The sequence below is a fragment of the Leguminivora glycinivorella genome, chromosome 21, assembly GCF_023078275.1.
Source record: "Leguminivora glycinivorella isolate SPB_JAAS2020 chromosome 21, LegGlyc_1.1, whole genome shotgun sequence".
NCBI lineage: Eukaryota > Metazoa > Arthropoda > Insecta > Lepidoptera > Tortricidae > Leguminivora > Leguminivora glycinivorella.
In genome coordinates this window covers 14,056,845-14,079,202 of record NC_062991.1, presented here as the reverse complement: position 1 = coordinate 14,079,202, position 22,358 = coordinate 14,056,845, and the positions used below count along the sequence as shown (strand labels likewise).

The 22,358-nt window shown below is 37.3% G+C and overlaps 3 protein-coding genes across 3 annotated transcripts; all 3 read right to left on the bottom strand.

The window, feature by feature from the left end:
* Window positions 1–3,875: 3,875 nt before the first annotated feature.
* On the bottom strand, window positions 3,876–4,913 carry LOC125237463 (cytochrome c-like). The gene has a single exon (XM_048144562.1). It carries the CDS (start codon window positions 4,831–4,833, stop codon window positions 4,522–4,524), a length of 312 nt encoding a protein of 103 aa, XP_048000519.1. The 5' UTR covers window positions 4,834–4,913; the 3' UTR covers window positions 3,876–4,521.
* Window positions 4,914–10,727: 5,814 nt separating this feature from the next.
* On the bottom strand, window positions 10,728–12,919 carry LOC125237600 (cytochrome c-like). The gene is made up of 2 exons (XM_048144740.1): window positions 12,765–12,919; window positions 10,728–11,994 (listed from the first exon to the last, which is right to left on the bottom strand). Exons 1-2 carry the CDS (start codon window positions 12,895–12,897, stop codon window positions 11,816–11,818), a joined length of 312 nt encoding a protein of 103 aa, XP_048000697.1. The 5' UTR covers window positions 12,898–12,919; the 3' UTR covers window positions 10,728–11,815.
* Window positions 12,920–14,739: 1,820 nt separating this feature from the next.
* On the bottom strand, window positions 14,740–17,351 carry LOC125237358 (cytochrome c-like). Its single transcript, XM_048144359.1, has 3 exons — window positions 17,095–17,351; window positions 15,223–15,428; window positions 14,740–14,976 (listed from the first exon to the last, which is right to left on the bottom strand). The coding sequence occupies exons 1-2, from the start codon at window positions 17,225–17,227 to the stop codon at window positions 15,244–15,246; spliced, it is 318 nt and encodes a 105-aa protein (XP_048000316.1). The 5' UTR covers window positions 17,228–17,351; the 3' UTR covers window positions 14,740–14,976; window positions 15,223–15,243.
* Between the last annotated feature and the right edge of the window lie 5,007 nt (window positions 17,352–22,358).

Genomic DNA, 22,358 nt, shown 5'->3' with positions numbered 1-22,358 from the left:
TGAATACCTAAGGATACCTAAGCATTTGTTTTCGGTTTGAATTTCTATCACTAATTATTTTGATAGTCATAAATATATGTAAATACCGGCAAAAAGATTGATACCGGGAATTATTTTACTCGTATCGTCTTAATTAAATATAAGAAAATAAATTCGAAGCCATTTTTAGGGTTCCGTACTAAACAGGTACAAGAGGAGGGTTCTTTTACCGTAAGGTTTTATGATGCGAACAGCAACTCTGTTTTTAAATTAAAACTATAACATAAATAAAACAGTAAGTATATTTTAAAGCATTGTTAAAATATCTTATTTTATTCATTCTATTTTTATAGCGGTGCTTTAAAAATACTAAAATAAATAAAAAAAACCTTACCTGTTGTATTCGAGTCCGTTCACAATTAGTTCACAATCACAACAACTGTAGAGAGAGATCCCGAATGAATGAAGGAATCCTCTGATTCACACACTCGTGAGCAAACTGACAAAAATGCAACCACTCACTGTTTAGTCATTTTGGTAAACACACACACATTTATACCACACAACTATACACCTTGTACAAGGGTATTTTTGCAAGAAATAATACAAAAAGCTTTTTAAATTCTGATATAGGTAAATTCATGTTTTTCCTAATCAGAATTACGAGCGTTTTCGATCCTACTAGATGAAAATAAAGCGTCCCAAATTTATTTTTTACACGTCGTTACCATTTTTCAAACACTTTGTACAGTGGTTACAAAATGGAAAGTATGCAAAATAATAGAAAATTTTGTGACCATTTTTATGTCTCTTGTTGTTTGTCCTTGATTGAAAGGGCTCGTGATTCTGAGTAGGAAAAACATAAAATTTACCAACCTTAAAAAATATTTTTGCTGATTCTTCTCACAAAAATGCCGACCAACATGAATTTTATCTTCTAAATGATTTTTTAAAAACTGTTTGATCCACATCATCCACAGAACGCGTTTTGTTTATTGAACCGGCACGTTTTATATTTTTAACGCCTTTTCTTTGACAGGTGTTTTTTGGTTTGAAAAGTTATTTATAATGTTAACGCGTTCGTTCGGTTCGGAAGTTTTCGGTAAAAATAAACGGCGCGTGGCGCGCGCGCAGTGGCTAGTGATGAGGCGGTCGATATCGATGTTTCTATAAACGACACTAGCGACCCGCCCCGGCTACGCACGAGGATTATCATAAAATTCATAAACATGCTTATAGTAAGACATTATAATAATGTTATTTTATCGTGTTCGACCCGTGTGTGTCTTCAAAAATGTGTACAAAACGCGAAAACTTAAAGTTAAAGTAAAGGAAAGTAGATACATGCCATCGCGGACTTTTTTGTAGATCTATCAGAGGGCCACAATTTTGCCATACATTGTTTTGCAGCCTGAAATTGTATCAAATGTAACGGAAGATATCATCTAACTATTACGCATTCATAGTTATACTCTATCAAAATATTTCATTAGCTTATAGTGTTTTTTTTAATATATGACATCTTATTTCGATTTTTTATATGTTAGCATTTTGTAGCTTTGTATTACTGCCTGTAATCGTCTTAATCATCCAAATAATTAAACAAAATAATCTATATTTATAAGTGCAAGCGACAGGGTTGAGTGGGGGAAAAGGTAAGTACGTGCGACTTTCGATCCAGAGGTCGCGGGTTCGAACCCCGGCTCGTGCCAATGAGTTTTTCGGAATATATGTGCGAAATGTCATTTGATATTTGCCAGTCGCTTTTCGGTGAAGGAAAACGTTGTGAGGAAACCGGACTAATCCCAATAAGGCCTAGTTACCCTTCGGGTTGGAAGGTCAAGATGGCAGTCGCTTCGTAAAAGTAGTGCCTACGCCAAATCTTGGGATTAGTTGTCAAAGCGCACCCCAGGCTCCCATGAGCTGTGGCAAATGCCGGGATAACGCAAGGAGGTCCTATCGACACTGTCCCCTCCCTATCGGTTGCCATCGGCGCCAGCGCAATATATCAAACGCCAACTATCTCCAAAATCGTAAATATGTTCGTGTAAAGGACAAGTCGCAGTCATTCTCGGAATGCCAGTATGAATTGTATGGTTATTTTCGGAGGGTATTTCCGTTTCCTCACTTCCGGTTGCGATTCAAGGTAAGGTTGAGTCAGTACTTACAAATCTTGCAACATAGTTCAGTCGTTGCGGATATCAGAGTGGGCAATCATCATCATCCTCCTTGCGTTATCCCGGCATTTTACCACGGCTCATGGGAGCCTGGGCTCCGCTGTGACAACTAATCCCAAGATTTGGCGTTGACACTAGTTTTTACGAAAGCGACTGCCATCTGACCTTGTGGCCTTCCTACCCGATGGGCAAACTAGACCTTATTGGAATTAGTCCGGTTTCCTCACGATGTTTTCCTTCACCGAAAAGCGACTGGCAAATATCAAATGACATTTCGCACATAAATTCCGATAACTCATTGGTGCGAGCCGGAGTTCGAACCCGCGACCTCCCGAGCAAAAGTCGCACGTACTTACCGCTAGGCTACCAGCGCTTCAGATATCAGAGAGGGCAATATGATCACACATGTCGAAACACACAATTTAACGCTTTTTTGCGATAGGAGGCAAATGAGCAGACAGGCCGCCTGATGGTAAGTGATCACTGCCGCCCATGGACATCCCAAACATCAGAAGTGTTGGAGGTGCGTTGTCGGCCTTTAAGATGGGTGTACGCTCTTTTTTGAAATTTCGAAGGTCGTATCAGTCCGGAAATACCACAGGCGACAATTTATTCCACAGTTTAGCCACGTTTAGCATTATGAATTACTAATTTTTCTCGCGGCTTCGCCCGTGTACTAAAAGTAATCGTATTCAAACGTTGACCTTTGGACTCCCATTTCACCCCCTTAGGATGTGAATGTTGAAAAATCCTTTCTTAGTGCTCCTTTACACCTTATAAGGAACTTACGTGCCAAATTTGAAATCTCTAGGACCAGCGGTTTCGGCTGTGTGTTGATATGTCAGTCAGTCAGTCAGTTTCTTCCTTTATATATTTGGATTATGAATCATAAATTATAGAAATGGAAAGATTGTTTTTAAATTATTTTATTATAATTCCATGTGGAAAATTAGTAATTTTGGAAACTTTCCAAGTTTAGACTATACAGGTCATGAACTACGAAAATTTCCCGTATATTTTGATAAAGTTCTAACGGACGGTTTCATGCAAATCGTGCGACCGTAATTAAAACTGTGAGTGTGTTTAGTAAAACGTCCCACTTTCTCGATTGCTATAAAGCCGATTTGACAGTTTCTTCATATAAAGATACAAGCAAATGTCGTCTTTATGGTAAGCGACAAAGGGGGACGTTTTAGTAAACACACTCACAAATGTCGTCGATTCTAATTTGCGTAGAGGAGGGGACACATTGATGTGTCGATGAGAATATTCTCATGTATGATAATATTGATAATTCCTTTTAGAAAATTCCATTTTCCAACTTCTTGTAAACTCTCTCTGGCTAGCAAAAATAGGTGCAGTATATTATTTTTTAAGGGGAAATATACATATCCCTTCAATCCTTTGCTTCAAATGACGTGGTTGGAAAATCGTATTGTCGATGTATCCATTATTATATTTCTTTATGTCCCCTGACTTGCCACTTTTAGAGCAAGACACCCTACGATGATAATTATCTTAATCAGACTTACTTCTTACACGTAGAACTGATGTCCCGCACGATGAAAGATGGAGTGGAGGCTTGAAGAGTCAACCCATTGCAGACATACAGTCTTCTCATGTAGCTTACAATCCTTTGGCAGATGATGATGATGATGTTCATTCTAAAAATGTTTTGAGGTTTCTACTATACGTGTATATAATAAAATTATTAAAAGTCAAGCAAAATGGATTGTATTCGATGTAAATATACAATTGTTAAGTCTGGTAGGTATGAGTACTAATATACCTAATCATCAACGACCTAAATCTTTAAACTTCGTGAATAATCGTAAAAATATCATTTGCATATGATTTGTGACTTGCATAAGATAACTATAGTAATCACATCAAGTACCGTAAAATTCTCAACAGTGCCAAACGTTGACTAGAACACTTATTAAGCAATAACCATAGCGGTTTCCCTTCAGCCGCGTACGTAACCGCCAGATCGTTACGATGCTGAGCCAGTTATGAAAGAAGAGTTTTTATTCACTGCAAAACAATAGGTAGGTTAGGTTTGTTGGGTATCTTTAGACGCCCGAAGGGCAAAGAGCAAAGAACTAAAAGTCCCGCACGGCGGGGCTCCGTCGAAACGTGATTTTGTAAAAATGGTTTCTTACAAAGAATAAAATCTCTTAGAACGTAACTGGTTTCGAACAAGGTCAAACAAATCTTCGATCGCAACTGGTTACGAACCGGTTACGTACGCGGCTGAAGGAAGCTGTTTAATGTAAATAATGTTTATTAAAGGCCGGGTCGAGAACCCTTACGGTACTTAAATATTCAAATAGATTACATTTCTTATTCAAAATTTCTGTTACTGTTATTTCGTGGCAGTCTTAAGGTAAGCGACGAGATCAGCCACATCCGCCGGTTTCTTCAGCCCCGCGAATACCATTTTTGTGCCAGGAACGAACTTCTTAGGGTTCGCCAGGTACTCGTTCAGCGCTGCCTCGTTCCACGTTACCCCCTTGTTCTTCATAGCATCAGAGTAGCTGAAGCCAGCCGCCGATCCCGACTTGCGGCCGAAGAGTCCGTTGAGATTCGGACCGACTTTATGCTTCCCTCCCGATTCCACGGAATGGCATTGCGCGCAACTTTTTACGAACAGCTTCTTACCGTTATCAGCACTCATGGTTTACATTTAGGTCTTGCGCTGATAAAAAAACTGGCTATGGATTTTTTTGCGGATTGCGGTGAAGACGGGGCTTGATTTTTTTTGACGCTTTCGACATTGCATGACAGGTAATGTTTTTTGTTTTGACAATGTTGACATAGGATCATTTTTTAGTTTCGTTGACAGCGACTTATTTTGCGATAGGCATGCGATAGGTGTAATCAAAGATAATAGAATATAATATGTCTATGGGTGTAATACGAACGTTTTGAAACCATGCTGTTAAGCAAAGCTGCAAATTTCAAGTAAGTTTTATTTTATTAAAATTGAATTGCATTTATTCTATCTGTGGGACTACTATTTCTATGAAGCATTTTCGAAAACTTTCCTTTTCTGGAAGTAGATCCAATGGCATCATATTTATTTTTCTTGAAGAGTGGTAAACCCATAGATTTAGAATTATTAAACTAGATTGTTTAGTTAGGTCAAAAAGTGTGTCCACATGAGAGGTAATTGCAAGAATCTTATATACATGGATGTTGCACGCCGAACATTACTTTGAAGCCAGAAAATTTGACCTTGAATTACGTCACGCCGGTCTTGCATCTCTTTTTTTAGGGTGTCCATGATTAAGCATACATTAGGGATATCCCGCGGAATTTGACGTATTACATCTCTCGACACAGGCTTAAAACCTTTGAACCTCCGTTTTGACAATATTCTCAGCTTGATATGATATTGATATGTGTTAAAATGTCAAATATTAATATTAGCGCCATCTATCTGAGCGTACCTACCCCAAAGGTGTATCGCCATCTAGCTCACCATACCTTTTTCTGTATGGTTTTGAGGTAAGTTTTTTTCTTAGACTTTATCTGTCTATACGGAGTTACATAAGTATTTGTCTTTTACTAACTGACACCTGTGTTTATTAAGGGCTGGTTTTTCAATCGCCAGATAAATAATATCTGTCAGATAAATGTTAGCTGTCATTGTCATTTATACGTGTGATGAAAAGGATAGTGATAACTTTATCTGATAGATATATTTATCTGGCGATTGAAAAACCGGCCCTAAAGCATGCAATGGAATATATATTTTAGTGTTTTGGTCATCACAATAATATTTTGGTAGTAACTACTGGGAAAACTAATCCCAGTAGCTATCAACCCCTGGTGTGGTAATTAACAATGTGGGGGAAATCCCAGTAGTTAGGACAGGTAAAAACTTGGTGGTAACTAGTGGGTATAGCCACAAAAATATAAGGGAAGTATTTGTCAATGGGGAAATAATGAAATACTAGGACGTTTTAAAACAGTATCTTTATTTTTAAGCGCCGCCCCAAATCTCAAGGAAGGTGGTTCTCAATTCGTACGTATTTCAATTCTCTTCGCATGTATATATGTATCTCAATTTAATGTTTAGGCCACGATATATCCGTCGTTACTGGACTGATTTTTAAAATTTCTTTCTGTGTCATAATCTTCAGGCTTAAAGTGCAAATCTGCAAATTGTCGAACGCTCTGAAACATTTCCTTTTATCGGTACAATCGACAGCCAACAGCCAACCTTCCTTCATCTTTCATCATCCTTCCTTCATCTTTTGGAACACTGAAAAGTTTAATATTATTCATGTTAATTGTAAAGACATAAATTATATAAAGTTGGTATTATTATACTGTGATATGAGCTATGAACATAGAAACCGTACCAAGTTGATAGATTTAGCTCCATTCAATAAGAGTAAATACCATGCAAGAAAAAAGATTGGTCACCCTAGTCGTAAAACCACACATAGCATTATTTTTCTTTAAAGGTCATATTTATCGTTCTAAACCTATTCGTGGGAATTTTGATATAATTTGAGACAATGAAACCAATATAATGATAAGAACTAACCAAGATTACAAGCAAAATAGAAGAAAATTTATTGCCAGTGAGGTTTATGAACATTTTGGTAAAATAAGTACTTACTTGTGAAATTTTACGTCGGATTTCGGTTTCCATTTACTTCCACAATGGTTCACTATGCAATACATAGCTCAGAACTTAAGTAAATCGTCGAAAAACGTTTATTTTGCAAAATAAATCTCTGAATCGGTGAATGAATTTTGACAATTCTGACATATCGGGCATATTTTTTTATTATTAGTGTTCCCATAGTACGCAGGAGGTAAATACCGGAGAAATAAGGTTTTTGATTGAGTTTTTTTTTTGTATAATACAAAGAAAAGTAAGTCAATTTGATTGAAGAATGTTTTATACGTTTTTTTTATTAACTTATCTGGCAATACATCACAGTGTTGGAATGAGATAGAACATAGGAGTAAAGGTGAATGAACCTGGCTTCAACTCATTGGTCGGCACGCACTATCCAGAGATATATATAAAATTCTTGGGTAATTGTTTGGGCTGGTGTCCCTCTCGCACTTGCTGACAATGTCAACATTATTCAGTGACGTCATCACTGTCATAAATTGGGGATACCAGTCAATTTTCAAAGTTACTACTAAATCTACTAACACCCAATTGAAAGTATTTTTTAATTATACAAATCTTTGATTTACTGGCATCAAAATAATCACATTATAATTATTTTCAAATTTTTTGAAATATATCGAAAGCCTAGTTTGAATATAACATTAAAATAAAATAAGAATTTATAAAGTCAGGTAATATACAGATAAAAATACTACTAATATGGGAACCTCATTAACACTGGCAACACGTGCGAGAGGGACACCAGCCCAAACAATGCCCTCTCATGTGGACCGTTTTCGCTAGTCTGATACGATCGACTTTCTGTTTCAGTAATAAGGTTTAATTTCGTATGGCAAAAAATGTGATTGAGCTGTCCCCTGTAAAGGTCTTTGGGTAAACCCCTAGTCGAAATTATTTTTCATTGAAATAAGAACGTTACAGAAACTGCACATAGTTCTTCGTCATCAATTTTATTATTCTCTTTATTATACTGTGCCTCGAGTAAGAAACCGTGTTAATTATACTTGATCTTTGCTAGGTACATGTACTTGCAGTTGTGTTTAGTAAAGGTACTAACGAAATATTCAAAGAGCATATATACTAGGTACTATATCTAGTTTATATTTTGTTAATTTAAATAAATGATTTTAAAAGAGCAATTTACACTATATTTATAGATTATCTATGTTCCCTATCACTCACTGCATCACCTACTCAAATCAGTTCTTTTTTGTGTCTTGTCTCCACTACCCAAAGGTTGTCTGGTAGAGATAGCTCTTTAGTTAGCGATAAGACCGCCCGTTGTCTACCATAGTTAAAGTTATGTGTTTAATTTTTTTGATATCATCTTGTTATATTGGTGAGCAATAAAGAATATTTGTATTGTATTGTATTGTATATTCTGGTGAGAATATTCTCTTTTCCGTTTCGTGTGTCTTAGAGAGAGAAAGGGTCTATCAACAAAATAGAAAGAGGTAATAAATAAAAACTTCGTTTATTCAATAAATTACACAGACATTTTTTACTTTCACATTTTGAGATAAAATTTCAGAATTTTCAGATTAAATAATTCGACCAACTAATTTCATACGTAAATTAAATTCTCAGAGAGTTTTCCTTAATATTTCTAATATATTCAAACATATTAATCCTTTTTAAAACTTTCTGAACCTGCACATCCGAATGTTTGCATTCTGTCTGAATGTCTGAATGTGACCAAACTTCACAAAAAAAAAAAACAATTTTATTGAGTCGCTTAACTTCGAAATACAACGGTGAGATTTCGGAATTTCGGTAAATTGAGCATTTCTTTTTTTTGCCACTTTTATGAAATGTGATATTTTTAAAAAAAAATGCTATTTCTACTCATAATTAATAGCTTTTTCAATCCTAGTAGTTAAAAAAAAAATGTCCCATACGATTTTTTCTTATTTTGGTACCATTTTCCGTACATGTTGTATGGGGTAACAAAAGAGGAAAGTAACAAAAATGTATGGAAATTCTGGGATACTTTCTGTCTCCCAGTGAGATTGAAAGTACTCGTGATTCTGAGTACAATGGACCTAAAATTCCCTAAAACAATCAAAAAAAAAAAAATGACAAAAAAAAAGAAATATGTAATACGGCTGATTTTGGCACTGGTTCCACCAAACGCAAGTAAGCTATGAGCTAATGGTGATAGAAAAGAACAAAAGATAGTCGCTCCCGTGTAAATAAAAGAGAGGCGATGATAGCGCCAGCGAGTTATAGTTCGTCGCCGAGCGATGAACCGCTCACTCTCTCTTTTATTTACACGAGAGCGACTGTCTTTTGTTCGTTTTTATATACACGGTGGAAAAATCGAATGCCACATGGATGGCAACTACCTTAAATATTGTAAATAGCACATTTTGTGTAAAGTCTCCCTTTGTTTTTAAAAACAATAAATCGTCACTACTTTTAAAAAATCTCGTATCTCACGCTGTTCCTCAAAGTTAAAACGCAGTAAGTCTATATGAATTCCATACATACTTACCTACTACAATTTTCTTTTCATTGACAGATATTGATATTGATATTGATATTGATATTGATATTTATTTATTCAAGAAACAATATAACATTGTATTTGAAATAACTTATAGCTAAATTACATAACACTAACATGGAATCAATTTACAATAATTATACATTAAAACAGACGAAGATACAAGTTTTTTTAAAGTAGTGACGAAATTCTGCATTTAAGAATTCATGAAAAATCGCTTGCGTCAGTTGGGACTCGAACCGGTCAAATGTGACAAAAAATAACGTGCCAAATAATGTGCCAAATTTTCATGGCCTTCGGTTATTCTGATTGTATTTGTTAGAGAAAAATGAACCTTATCAGTAACCCTTTCAATCTGCATCATAAAATACAGCACGTAATTTTTGCACATTTGACCGGTTCGAGTTCCGACTGAGGCAAGCGATTTTTCATAAATCCTTAAATGCAGAATTTATTGTTTTTAAAAACAAAGGAAAGTCTCTCTTACACAAAATGTGCTATTTTCAATATTTAAGGTAGTTGCCATTGATGTGGTTGCCATCCATAATGGCAATACTGATTATTTTCCACACTCTAAAACTACCCTCCTATTAACTCTTGTCTGTTAGTGTTAATTTTAGGGAATTTATAAATAAAGAAATAAAGAAATAAAAGAAATAACTTTTGGCGGGACCAGTGCCTTGACCGTACGAGATCTCGCATGCGAGTTTCGCTATGCAACATTTGATCAGGCTGCTGAATTTATAACCTCAATAGTCCGTAATTTATATCTTACGTAAATCGTATGCGAGTTCCCTAAGTGCGTTTTTACATTATCCGATCCGATATCGGATGTAGGACCGATATATATTACAGGCGCCATCTTTGACATTTGCCTTTGGCATCCTTCCTACATCCGATATCGGATCGGATAATGTACAAACGCTCTGAGGCTGTAGTGGAATATAATCCATAGACCTAGCGTCTCCTAAGCGTCTTTATCTAATCAACTCGTCTGTTGTTCGACGTTGTCACAAAGCACAACGACGTTTATTTTCTACACTGATAGACGCAGACGCTCCGAAAACGCTAGTGTGTGGTGTCACTAAAGGCGGCTACTTAAAATCAATTTGATGAATGGCAATTGGGCAAAGGCCTGGGCGGTTACCATGAAAAAGCCGTTCAGTTTAGGTCGGGAGACAGCTACACCAGTTATATAGCTCCATCCCTCTCTCTCAACCTAAATTTAACGGCTTTGGTACTGGTAACCCCCCTGTTAGTTCTTTGGCGATATCACTTTTAAGTTAGGTACTGACACTGTCCAGCAAATTACGTGATCGTTAGAACGCCTCTTGCGAGGTTCATTATTTGTGTTGTTTTAAAGTAGACTGTACCACATTCTCGCTAAACATAAGAGCGGTTTCACATTATCCGATCCGATGTGGGATGTAAGAAGGATGTGAAAGACAAATGTTGAAGATGGCGCCTTTAATATATAGGATCGGTCCGACATCCAATATCGTATCGGATAATGTGAAAGCGCATCGTCAGCATCAAATTTCTTCCTTATGGTAAGCGATGTTGTGGTGCGCTTTACTTAACCCTTTTCCAGGCCCCGCCAATCTAGAAAGTTTTATACAAAATCCAACGTATATCCTAAATAGTGATGTTTTGACAATAGATTTTAAGGCGAATCATTTTTGGAAAATTACACGCTAAATTTGTACCCTGAATAGCAGTTTAGAGTGTAAATCGTGTTGACACAGTATGTGGTCGATAAAAAGCCCCTAATATGACTGGAAAAGGGTGAAAAAACGTCACATTTATTTAAGCTTCCAATATTTTTACACATTTCAAATTGCAAACTGGACTTAATCGCGTACTTATTACTATGTTTTAAACACTAACCGACATTCCAAGGACGGCATTGATCCATGGTCTTGTAGTAGACTGCTCTTGAAGCGCCAGTGATTAAAACATAGTAATACACGATTGACCCTTTAATCGGTAACGGCAAAATACTTGCCACTATACTTAAAACAAACACGAAGCCATAAGAATTACAGCATAAGAATTATGCTTGGAGTCTCTCTGAAGGACAAAATTCGGAACGAAGTTATCCGCCAGAGGACCAAGGTCACTAAGGACAAGGTGTTCTCTGAAAGGTAGTAAGGTGAAGTGGCAATGGGCTGGCCACATCTGTCGCAGAACCGGTAACTGCTGGGAGCAAGCGTGTTCTGGAGTGGAGACCGCGTCTTGGCAAACGTAGTGTGGGACGCCCTCTGGCTAGATGGCGAGATGATTTGCATAGGGGGGCTGGCGGAAACTGGATGCATAAAGCAGCAGACCGGGCTCTTTGGCGTACCTTGGGGGAGGCCTATGTCCAGCAGTGGACTGCAACGGGCTGATGATGATGATGATGATGAAGAATTACAGTTCAAAATCTGAGTAGAACAAACGTCATATTGGTTAAAAGGTTATGTCCCGTTTGCAATTTTAAAAAAGTCACATTTTTTACTTGCTAATTTTCCTAAAGAAAGCTATAATGTCTTCCCGTTCCTGTGGTTTCTTCAGGCCGGAGAACAGCATCTTGGTGCCAGGAACGGTCCTTCTAGGGTCGTCCAGAAACTTGGAGAGGTTCTCTTCATCCCACGTGGGGCCTTTGTGTTTCATGCCCTGGGAGTATGTGTAGCCTAAAAAAAAATAACTTAAGACGATACAGGAGGAGTCAATTCTCCATACAAACGCTCTCGACTATTTCCTCCTTGGTTTTGGAAGATAGAGCAATTATTTTTTCAACACAGATTATTATTATTTTTATCTGTGTTGGACCGTTTTGATTTTTTTCATAATCTTATTTTTTTAAAGACGCTAGAGCCCATCAAAATAAATAAATAAATAAATAATATAGGACATTCTTACACAGATTGACTGAGGCCCACGGTAAGCTCAAGAAGGCTTGTGTTGTGGGTACTCAGCAACGATATATATAATATATAAATACTTATATACATAGGAAACATCCATGACTCAGGAACAAATATCTGTGCTCATCACACAAATAAATGCCCTTACCGGGATTCGAACCCGGGACCGCGGCGTAGCAGGCAGAGTCACTACCGACTGCGCCAGACCGGTCGTCATAAAAAATTCCAGAAACGGCCGTATTGATTATGGCGCAAAAAAAGGTGTGGTATTCAAAATTGGTAACAATTAGCTAAAAAAACTAAACGGTCCAACACAGATTATTTCATTGTTATTCAGATTCTCAAATTTCGTTAAAATTGATTAAGTTTTGAAGGAGGAAACAGTCGAGAGCGGAACCTCGATTTTAAAGATTTTTTCGCAATTTCTTTTAACTGAGTTGGAGATAGTTGAAGGGATGAAGAGTGACATAGGCTACTTTTTCTCTTTCTAACGCGAGCGAAGCCGCGGGCAAAAGCTAATATACTAATATAATTACCTTCAGACGTGCAGGATCTTTTGTTATAGATCCCAAAAAGATTAGGTCCCACTTTATGCTTAGCGCCCAAGTCCAAAGAGTGGCAACAGGCGCAGCGAGTTAAAAACAGTTTCTTCCCAACGCTCTCACTCATATCACACAGACTTTTTATTTACTAATAAAACTGATATTGGATACCAATAATGAAATAATAATTTGAAAGGATTTGTAAAAGGTTAGGCAATTTAGCTGAGTTATTTGATAAAACTATAAATTTGTAAATGGTTTTGTAAATTTACGGTGAAAAGTGAGTAAACATATTTGGCGTTTGTGTGTTGTCAAAAGTTGTCACTGTCAGAAAAATGACACTCAGTTGTAGGACTTGTAAGTGACCATGAAGGTTTATATTTTTTTTTATGAAATAGGAGGCAAACGAGCAGACAGGTCGCCTGATGGTAAGCGATCACTGCCGCCCATGGACAAAATTTTATATTGATAGTTTATTACACTTGTTTTGCTTCTGGCAGGCAAGCATGGTCGCGCGATAAATGATAAAACATCGAGCCGTCTCAATCGCACTTACAAATAGTGCGATAGGGACTGACATGCTGTCGCTGCTAATCGATTTATAGTATACCTCTATAATTTTTATATTGTCTATGATTCTAATAAATTAATCTTTTGATATCTATTTATAATAAATTTTATAATAAATAATTATTATAGGACATTCTTACACAGATTGACTGTCCCACGGTAAGCTCATGAAGGCTTGTGTTGTGGGTACTCAGACAACGATATATATAATATACAAATACTTATACACTCAGGAACAAATATCTGTACTTATCACACAAAAAATGCCCTTACCGGGATTCGAACCCGGGACCGCGGCGTAGCAGGCAGGGTCACTATCGCGCTAGGCCAGACCGGTCGTATAAAAGTTACTTTTATAAACGATTTTGTTGTGACTATCTATATCGGTGTTGAAGAAACCAAGAAGAAACCTTTAAGAAAAGAGCGTACACCCATCTTAAATGCCGATGCCAATTTACCTCCTATCGCTTAAAAAAAGAATACGTGTTTTTAAAAGCACATACTCTTGAAACGATCTGCCAATAAAAAGAAAACGATTTAATAAATACATTGTTTATTCAATAAATTAGACACACATTTTTACTTTCACATTTGAGATACCAATTTGTGATGTAAATAATTTGAGCAACCAATTTTGTAAGTAATAAAAACCGATAGATCAACACTGAAGTACTGAGAGAGTTTTCCTTATTATTTCTGAAATAGCAAATTATTCCACTTTTTTGAAAACTTTCTTAACCTACACATCTGTACAGGTGACAAAACCTCACAAGAGTAAAAAAATTACAAAATTTACGTTTACCGTACGGGTGCATGCGTTCGTAGCCGAATGTGCAAACGCTCACGAAACGAAACGCTCGTAGATATCTATCTCTATCGCTCTTGCGTATTGGCGCGAAGATCCAGACTACCTTTCGCGGCGTTTCGTTTTCGTTTCACGGTCGTAGAAATGCCATTCGGCTACGGCTGAATCACTTGGCCATCGGTACACGAAGGCAAGGATCGAAATTTCCAAATATATGACATTCTCGAAGGCTTGAGGCGCCCTCTGCCATCCCTAAGGTAGAACAGTATGGTTCGACCACCTACTACGAACGGACTGTTGGACTCTTAATAGGGTATTATTGGGTCGTCTCGTTCTTTTTTCGTCACGTTCCTATGTTTGTCCGATTCTGCTTTCGTCAGCCATTCTTTATTCGTCATGATCGTCGATGATTGTACGATTATATTACTCAACTACGGTCAATTACGTTGCACTTACCCAGATCATTTATCCACACTGTAAAACAAAATCAGTGCATTCTATGGTTCGTATGTGAGTTATTTATGGGTTCCTGGGATTCTGACGTCAATGGTCAATCTTCGGTCAATTCGTTCTTCTTTATCTTAAACCGCATGTTCGCTGTTAAATCTATGTTTTTCGTGTTTCTTCTTAGTCTTAGGTACCAACTTAGAATGTGATCAAATACGAAATGACGAAATAAATAAGAAAAAGGCCAACAACACATTATGGGTAAAGACGCGACTGCAAACTAAGTTGACGAATGAAGAATGGCTGACGAAAGCAGAATCGAACAAAGTTAGGAACGTGATGAAAAACGAACGAGGCGACCAATAGGTTAATATGTAAAGTAATCTAATACTTTTAAACGAGCAATTCTTGTATATTTATTTATTTATTTATTTATATATATATTTATTTACACTGACGATCTCGGAAACCGCTCTAACGATTTCGCAGAAATTTGTTATGTGGGGGTTTTTGGGGGTGAAAAATCGGTCTAACTTATCCTTAGGTCCCGGAAAACGCGAATTTTCGAGTTTTCATGCGTTTTTCTTCGCGCGCCATCTCGTGTGCAGTAGTTGTACTGGCCCAGATATTGAGTTTTAATTTGCGCAACTATTATTCGCTTTTCGCCACTTTCCTAAAGAAAGCCATAATATCTTCCCGTTCCTGTGCTTTCTTCAAGCCAGCGAACAGCATCCTAGTGCCCGGCACGGTCCTTCTAGGGTCTTCTATAAACTTGTTGAGCGTCTCTTCATCCCACGTGAATGCTTTTTGCACTATAGCATCGGAGTATCGGAAGCCTGGTAGAAAATGAACAAGTAAAGTACTCAAAAAATAACATTTACAAATCCATACTAATATTATAAATGGGAAATTGTGTGTCTGTTTGTTTGTCCGTCTTTCACGGCGAAACGGAGCGACGAATTGACGACATTTTTTTAAGTGGAGATAGTTGAAAGGATGGAGAGTGACATAGGCTACTTTTTGTCTCTTTCTAACGCGAGCGAAGCCGCGGGCAGAAGCTAGTGTATATGTAAGTTGGATAATAAGTATTTGAAATATGAAGTCAATAAAGCTTGGAAAAAATTTCACAGCTATTAATGGAAATTTTTAATTGGGATATTAAACTACGATGGGAAAACATATTTTCCCCTCACTAGCTCGGAAACACGTGTTTTGTCCTTTAATATCAGCGGGTAAAAACGCATTTTATCCACTAGTGGGTAAAGTAATTTGACCTTGAATAAAGTCAAATTAACTGCTTTAAAATTGATATAACTAGGTGATTCTAGTAATAAAGATGATTTACCACCTGTGGAACTACTGGAAGCAGTGATAAACGCATTTTTGCGTTGTAGTTTCCTCGCTATAGTGAGGGGAAAAGTTTTGTGTTACACTCGGGTGCAAATGTATTTCACTTCTCGTGTGTTAAAAATCTCGCAAGTTCAGGATTCTATTCTCGAACCACTCGCTTCGCTCGTGGTTCAACTATAGAATCCTTTCACTTGCTCGTTTTCAATTCCACACTCGGCGTTAAAATACAACTTTGCCCCCTTGTATAACAAATAACTATTGGATACTAAACTCACTAAGTGGCGATCATTAGAGGAATACGTAAGGGAAGAGTAGTAACTCCATACATCAGTAAATGCGAGTTATTTGTATAGGCATAGTTATAGTGACATCTAGCGACAATCACGCGTCAACTAGCGTAAATTATCAATACTGCTACTTGTCCGGTGCGGATCGCTCCGCTCCGGTAGGTCCGCGTGACACTATAACAATCCTAAATACAATACAACACAATAAAATCCTTTATTGATGAAATAAACTTTACACGATAATAGTTATTTGTTATACAAGGGGGCAAAGTTGTGTTTTAACGCCGAGTGTGGAATTGAAAAACGAGCAAGTGAAGGGATTCTATAGTTGAACCACGAGCGAAGCGAATGGTTCGAGAATAGAATCCTGAACTTGCGAGTTTTTAACACACGAGAAGTAAAATACATTTGCACCCGAGTGTACCACAAAACTTTTCCCCTCACTATAGCGAGGAAACTGCAACGCAAAAAATGCGTTTATCACTGCTTCCAGTAGTTCCACAGGTGGTAAATCATCCTTATAACTAGATTCACCTACTTTTATCAATTTTAAGGCAGTTAATTTGACTTTATTCGAGGTCAAATTACTTTACCCACTAGTGGATAAAATGCGTTTTTACCCGCTGGTATTAAAGGACAAAACATGTGTCACGGTTTTTTTTCATGTTTTTTTTTCAAGCCAGAAAAAAAACCGTTTTTTTGCAACCCTAGCGACAATCACGCGTCAACTAGCGTAAATTATCAATACTGCTACTTGTCCGGTGCGGATCGCTCCGCTCGGTCGGTCCGCGTGACACTATAACAATCCTAAATACAATACAATCCTTTATTGATAAAATAAAATTTTACACGATAAAATAAATACCTTCAGATGTGCAGGATCTTTTGCCAAAGAACCCAAAGAGATTCGGTCCCACTTTATGCTTGGCTCCTGACTCTATACTATGGCAAGGAGCGCATCTGGCTACAAAGAGCTTCTTTCCGATGCTCTCACTCATATCCAATAAAATACTTATAAATTTACAGTGAATAAAGAATAAACTATTTGAACATGTGTATTTTGATGGAGCGTAGAAATATTTCTACACTCCATATAATATTAAGAAAATATGTATTAATACATATTTTAGCGTTTGATGGTGTGCCCGTTATTGTCAAAAGTGTCGCCGTCAGAAAAATGACGTACAGTTCTAGGTGACCATGAAGTTTTATATTATTAGACTTCTTATCGATTTATAGAGGCCAGTTTATAGTGTCTATGCTTCTAATAAAATACAGATCATCATCATCATCAACATCATCCCCCCTTGCGTTATCCCGGCGTTATCACGCTCATGGGAGCCTTAAGTCCGCTGTGACAGCTAATCCTACGATTTGGCGTCAGACAGACAGACACGTCAAACTTATAACACCCCGTCGTTTTTGCGTCGGGGGTTAAAAATACCTGTTCCTGTCGTGATGTTTCTGTTAGGGAAGGTAAGGTGGGAGAAGATTGAAGGGTTTTTCTTGCGGGGTAAGATGGATACGGAATATATTTTTCCCCTCACTAGCTCGGAAACACGTGTTTTGTCCTTTAATACCAGCGGGTAAAAACGCATTTTATCCACTAGTGGGTAAAGTAATTTGACCTTGAATAAAGTAAAATTAACAGCTTTAAAATTGATAAAAGTGGGCGAATCTAGTAATTAAGACGATTTACCTCCTGTGGAACTACTGGAAGCAGTGATAAACGCATTTTTTGCATTGTAGTTTCCTCGCTATAGTGAGGGGAAAAGTTTTGTGTTACACTCGGGTGCAAATGTATTTTACTTCTCGTGTGTTAAAAATCTCGCAAGTTCAGGATTCTATTCTCGAACCACTCGCTTCGCTCGTGGTTCAACTATAGAAACCTTTCACGTGCTCGTTTTTCAATTCCACACTCGGCGTTAAAATACAACTTTGCCCCCTTGTATAACAAATAACTATTATCTTATCCCTCTAGAAAAGCCCTCCAATCTCTCTCCACCTTACCTTAAACCTATTATAAATCATATAGAGCAACTAGGATATCACATCGCAAAATAAATTAAATCAGGTTGAGGAGGCACTCTCAAAGATTATGACAGATGGCGCCACCTTATTAGTTCATTGCGCAGATAAAGAATTCCACACGTGAGAGCAAGAAGCAGATATTTTTTTCGCTCTGACACCTATGAATGACAGCTCAATGACAGTGACATGCCTACTGCCTAGACCAAGGCCTAGACACTTGCACAGGTGCCACCTGGCGGGATAAAATGTCAGTGTGCCTCCTCATTGTTCTAAGAACATTTTTTTTTTCCACTAAAAAAATTTTGATTGTTTTAGGGAATTTTAGGTCAATTGTACTTAAAATCACGAGTACTTTCAATCTCACTGGGAGACAAAAAGTGTCCCAGAATTTCCATACATTTTTGTTACTTTCCTCTTTTGTTACCCCATACAACATGTACGGAAAATAAGTAACAAAATAAGAAAAAATCGTATGGGATTGAAAGAGCTAGTAATTCTGAGTAGAAATAGCATATTTTTTTTCAAAAATATCACCATAAAAGTGGCAAAAAAAAAAGAAATGCTCCTAAAATGTTCCATTTAGAAGATATTTTCAAACTACGCATTTGTGTTGGCCTTCGGACAATGATACACGGATTAAAGTTACGTTTCACGCAATAAAGCACCAAATGTGAAATGTTCTTAACGCCTCACAATGTAAACTACTCCTCGCTTTACTTTGTTCTGCACAGTGTGCGTAGCCAAATGCACAAACGCTCACGATAATATCTCTTTCGTAGCTATCTATCTCTATCGCTCTTGCGTATTGGCGCGACAGAGCGAAACTACCGTTCTGAGGCGTTTCGATTGCGTTTCGCGTCTCAGAAAAACCATTTGACTACGGGGCCTGGACGTTTAGAAACATCCGTGGAAACAATACTTGCTACAAAAATATTACAAATGCCGTGAATCTGATTTAGATCCCTACCGGAATAGTGAGAAATCTATAAAACAAAGTCGCTTTATAAATGTCAAGACTACTCTGTTTGTTTGTCCATCTTTCAAAACTACGACATTGACGGATTTTGATGGGATAGTTAAAGGGATGAAGAGTGACATAGGCTACTTTTAGTCTCTGGAACCTCCTCTTTAAAATAGGGGGTGAAGTTTGTATAGTACATTCCGCAATTTTCGAATTTAACGTGAGGAAGCCGCGGTCAAAAGTATTATAATAAATGGGAATGTTGTGATTTTTGTGCATACGGGATTTTGTCACTAAAATACCGGTTGAAAACGGTGACTTGCTTATTATTTTCAGTGACAATTTTCTGAATTCGAACGCGTGAGACTCAAAAATCGGCCCGCTGGTGTCTGTTTGTTCGTTCGTCTTTCAGAGAAAAAACGTGATTTTTCAAGTGGAGGTAGTTGAAGCTCTTTCTAGCCCCACACTTCCCTAAAATGGGGGGTGAAGTTTGTAATGAGCGTTTCACAATTTCAAATTTGACGCGAGCGAAGCTGCGGGTAAAAGCTATTAATTTTATATCGCTCTCAAGAGACCTGTGAAGTGTAGTTAAAATGGTAGTTAATATCGGATATCGGTCCTACATCCGATATCGGATCGGATTATGTGAAAACGCACTTACAGTTCAATTTAAACAAAATTTAAACGATTTAAAACTTTAAATAAATAAATAAATATTTAAACGATTTAAAGAAAACATTTAATTCACACAAAAAACAAATTCCGATCTAGAGTGTAGTGTACTTATCAGATTGCTTATAAACTTTTTACAAAACACACTGGCCGCCATACCTTTCCCCGTTTCAAACTTTCAATTCCATTAGACACAACCAAAATTCTTCTGTCAGTCACAACATATCAAACTCGAAAAATAGCGTTTTTACCATCCAAACAAAGTAAGTATTTTCCATGTTAACCGGTGGAATTTGACCCGAACCGATAGGGGAAAGCTAGGTAGGATTTCACAGGAATAACATGGCGTAAAATGGACATTATGGCTTACAACCCTGACTCCATATTTGAACAGTGTTAACACCAAGGAAACCACCTGCATTGCTACAAGTGATTATTTCAGTGAGGTGAGTTTGACAGACTATATTTTCCTTTAGATCTTCAATATTGTTCGATTGTCATATACTTTGGACTATATGAGCCGGTTTACCGGCTGACCTGGTGCCGTAGCTGAATGGCATTTCTGCGACGCTCTTGTCGGCTCTGTCGCGCCAATACGCAAGAGCGACAGAGATAGATATCTACGAGCGTTTCGTTTCGTGAGCGTTTCGTGAGCGTTTGTGCCATTCGGCTACGTACAAGCTCAGGCTCAGGAGCCTTCAAACCTTTGAAAGCCACGTCATGTTATCATCCAAATACACGATTGAGCTCTAGCTAGTCAGTTGGCGGTTTTAGCTAGTTGACAACCTAGTTTAGTTGGTGGAGATGTCTTGATAGCAAAAAGTCCTAATTATTACTAAGGGGTCAGACTGTACAAAAGGGGGGCCGTATTTGGGATTAGATTATTTTTTTTTAGAAAATTTGAAAAACATAGGAGTTAGAAAACACTTTGAATAATTTACAAGATATTGATAAAATAATCACTTTTTTCTTAAGAAACTTTTCGCTAAAATTAAAAATGGCAGAGTTAGACGCTTCCAAAGATTGATGTTTTTAAAGGGACTTGGGACATATAAATTTTTTCGAAAATGCCTACAGTATTTTTTCATTTTATTTTAACTTTTAAGCGCTTCCGCTGGGCTCCTAGTTTGTGCAGTTTGGCCTTCGGCCATTTGAAGATACCTAACGAACCTAACCTATACCTAATGTTATAATGACACCACTTTCGACATTTCGACAATGACACCACTTGCGACAGTCCAACCCCATATTTATCTGGAAAGCCGATCTTCATCCAGTGTCTCCATTGTTACAGCTCGAAAATGGCTCAAGTCGACTACAGTCGATGCTTATTATTTATAGTTCTTCTATTTACAATAATTTCCTCAGTCTACGGCTGCAAATGCTGTCGAAGAAAAGTGGCCTGTTCAGGCCGGGCACCTTGTAGACGAGGACCGTACAGATTCTAGACTTTGAAAAATATGGAAATAAGAATAAATAGCGTACAACGAACGCTCGAAAAATCATCACTAAGAGATACACATCTTTTATTAAATAACAATCATCCTCAATATAAGATGTCAAACTCAGAAAATCTTTCGAGGAAAATACATGCAGAAAATAAAGCCCCCAGAGATTACAAACATAAAATAAGGAAAGTACTGCAAATATTCGATGAACTGGTTTCAGATAGAAGAAAAGGTGGTATTTTTAACCGGACCTAAAGTTTTTACTCGGAACCGTATCTTTGTTAATTTTGCAGAACCTTCAACTGTTCAAAATAATCTGTTTTGTCTCCTGTACTTTTCGAAATATTACAACGTAACTGACAACATTTAAAATTGCTTTTTTTTAATCGTTTTTAAAACAAACTGTACCTTGCCTTCACACTGTCGTTTATCAGCGATCGGTCGGGAGCCATTTTCTTGACCTTTCTGGATGAATTTACTTTGTTGTCTTGTTAGAATTGACGCCAGAGTCCGATCACTGTTTAAGTATTACTAAATTTAAGTAATAATAAGTAATTTAAAGTAGATTCATGCGTACATTAGTGTAGAAGCAATTTACAGATTGCTTTTAACCTAATTTTGTATTTTCTTATAGTATTTTAAGTGTAGTTTAAGCTCGTTTTGCACGGAAAGTATTGGTTCGGGTCAAATTCCACCTGTTTTTTTAATTTTTATCGTTGTTTTTATATGTATTTAGTTTAAGTTTAGATACTAATGTCGGTGGAAAGACTCAAATCAATTCTTTTTGTTGCAGATTTTGCGTGGAGAATGAGTTTACGATTTTTAACTACAAAACCAGAGAGCGAACGAAGTTAGGACTAGTGAGTATTACTCAACTCTCTAAGGCACTGGTCGCACCAAATGTGAGTAAACTATGATCTATCGGCTATAGACAGTGCGATTTGGTGAGACCAGTTACCTAAGAGGAGGTAAGCTGACACTTAATTGCTTTTTTTTCTGTCTTGACAAAACATTCTG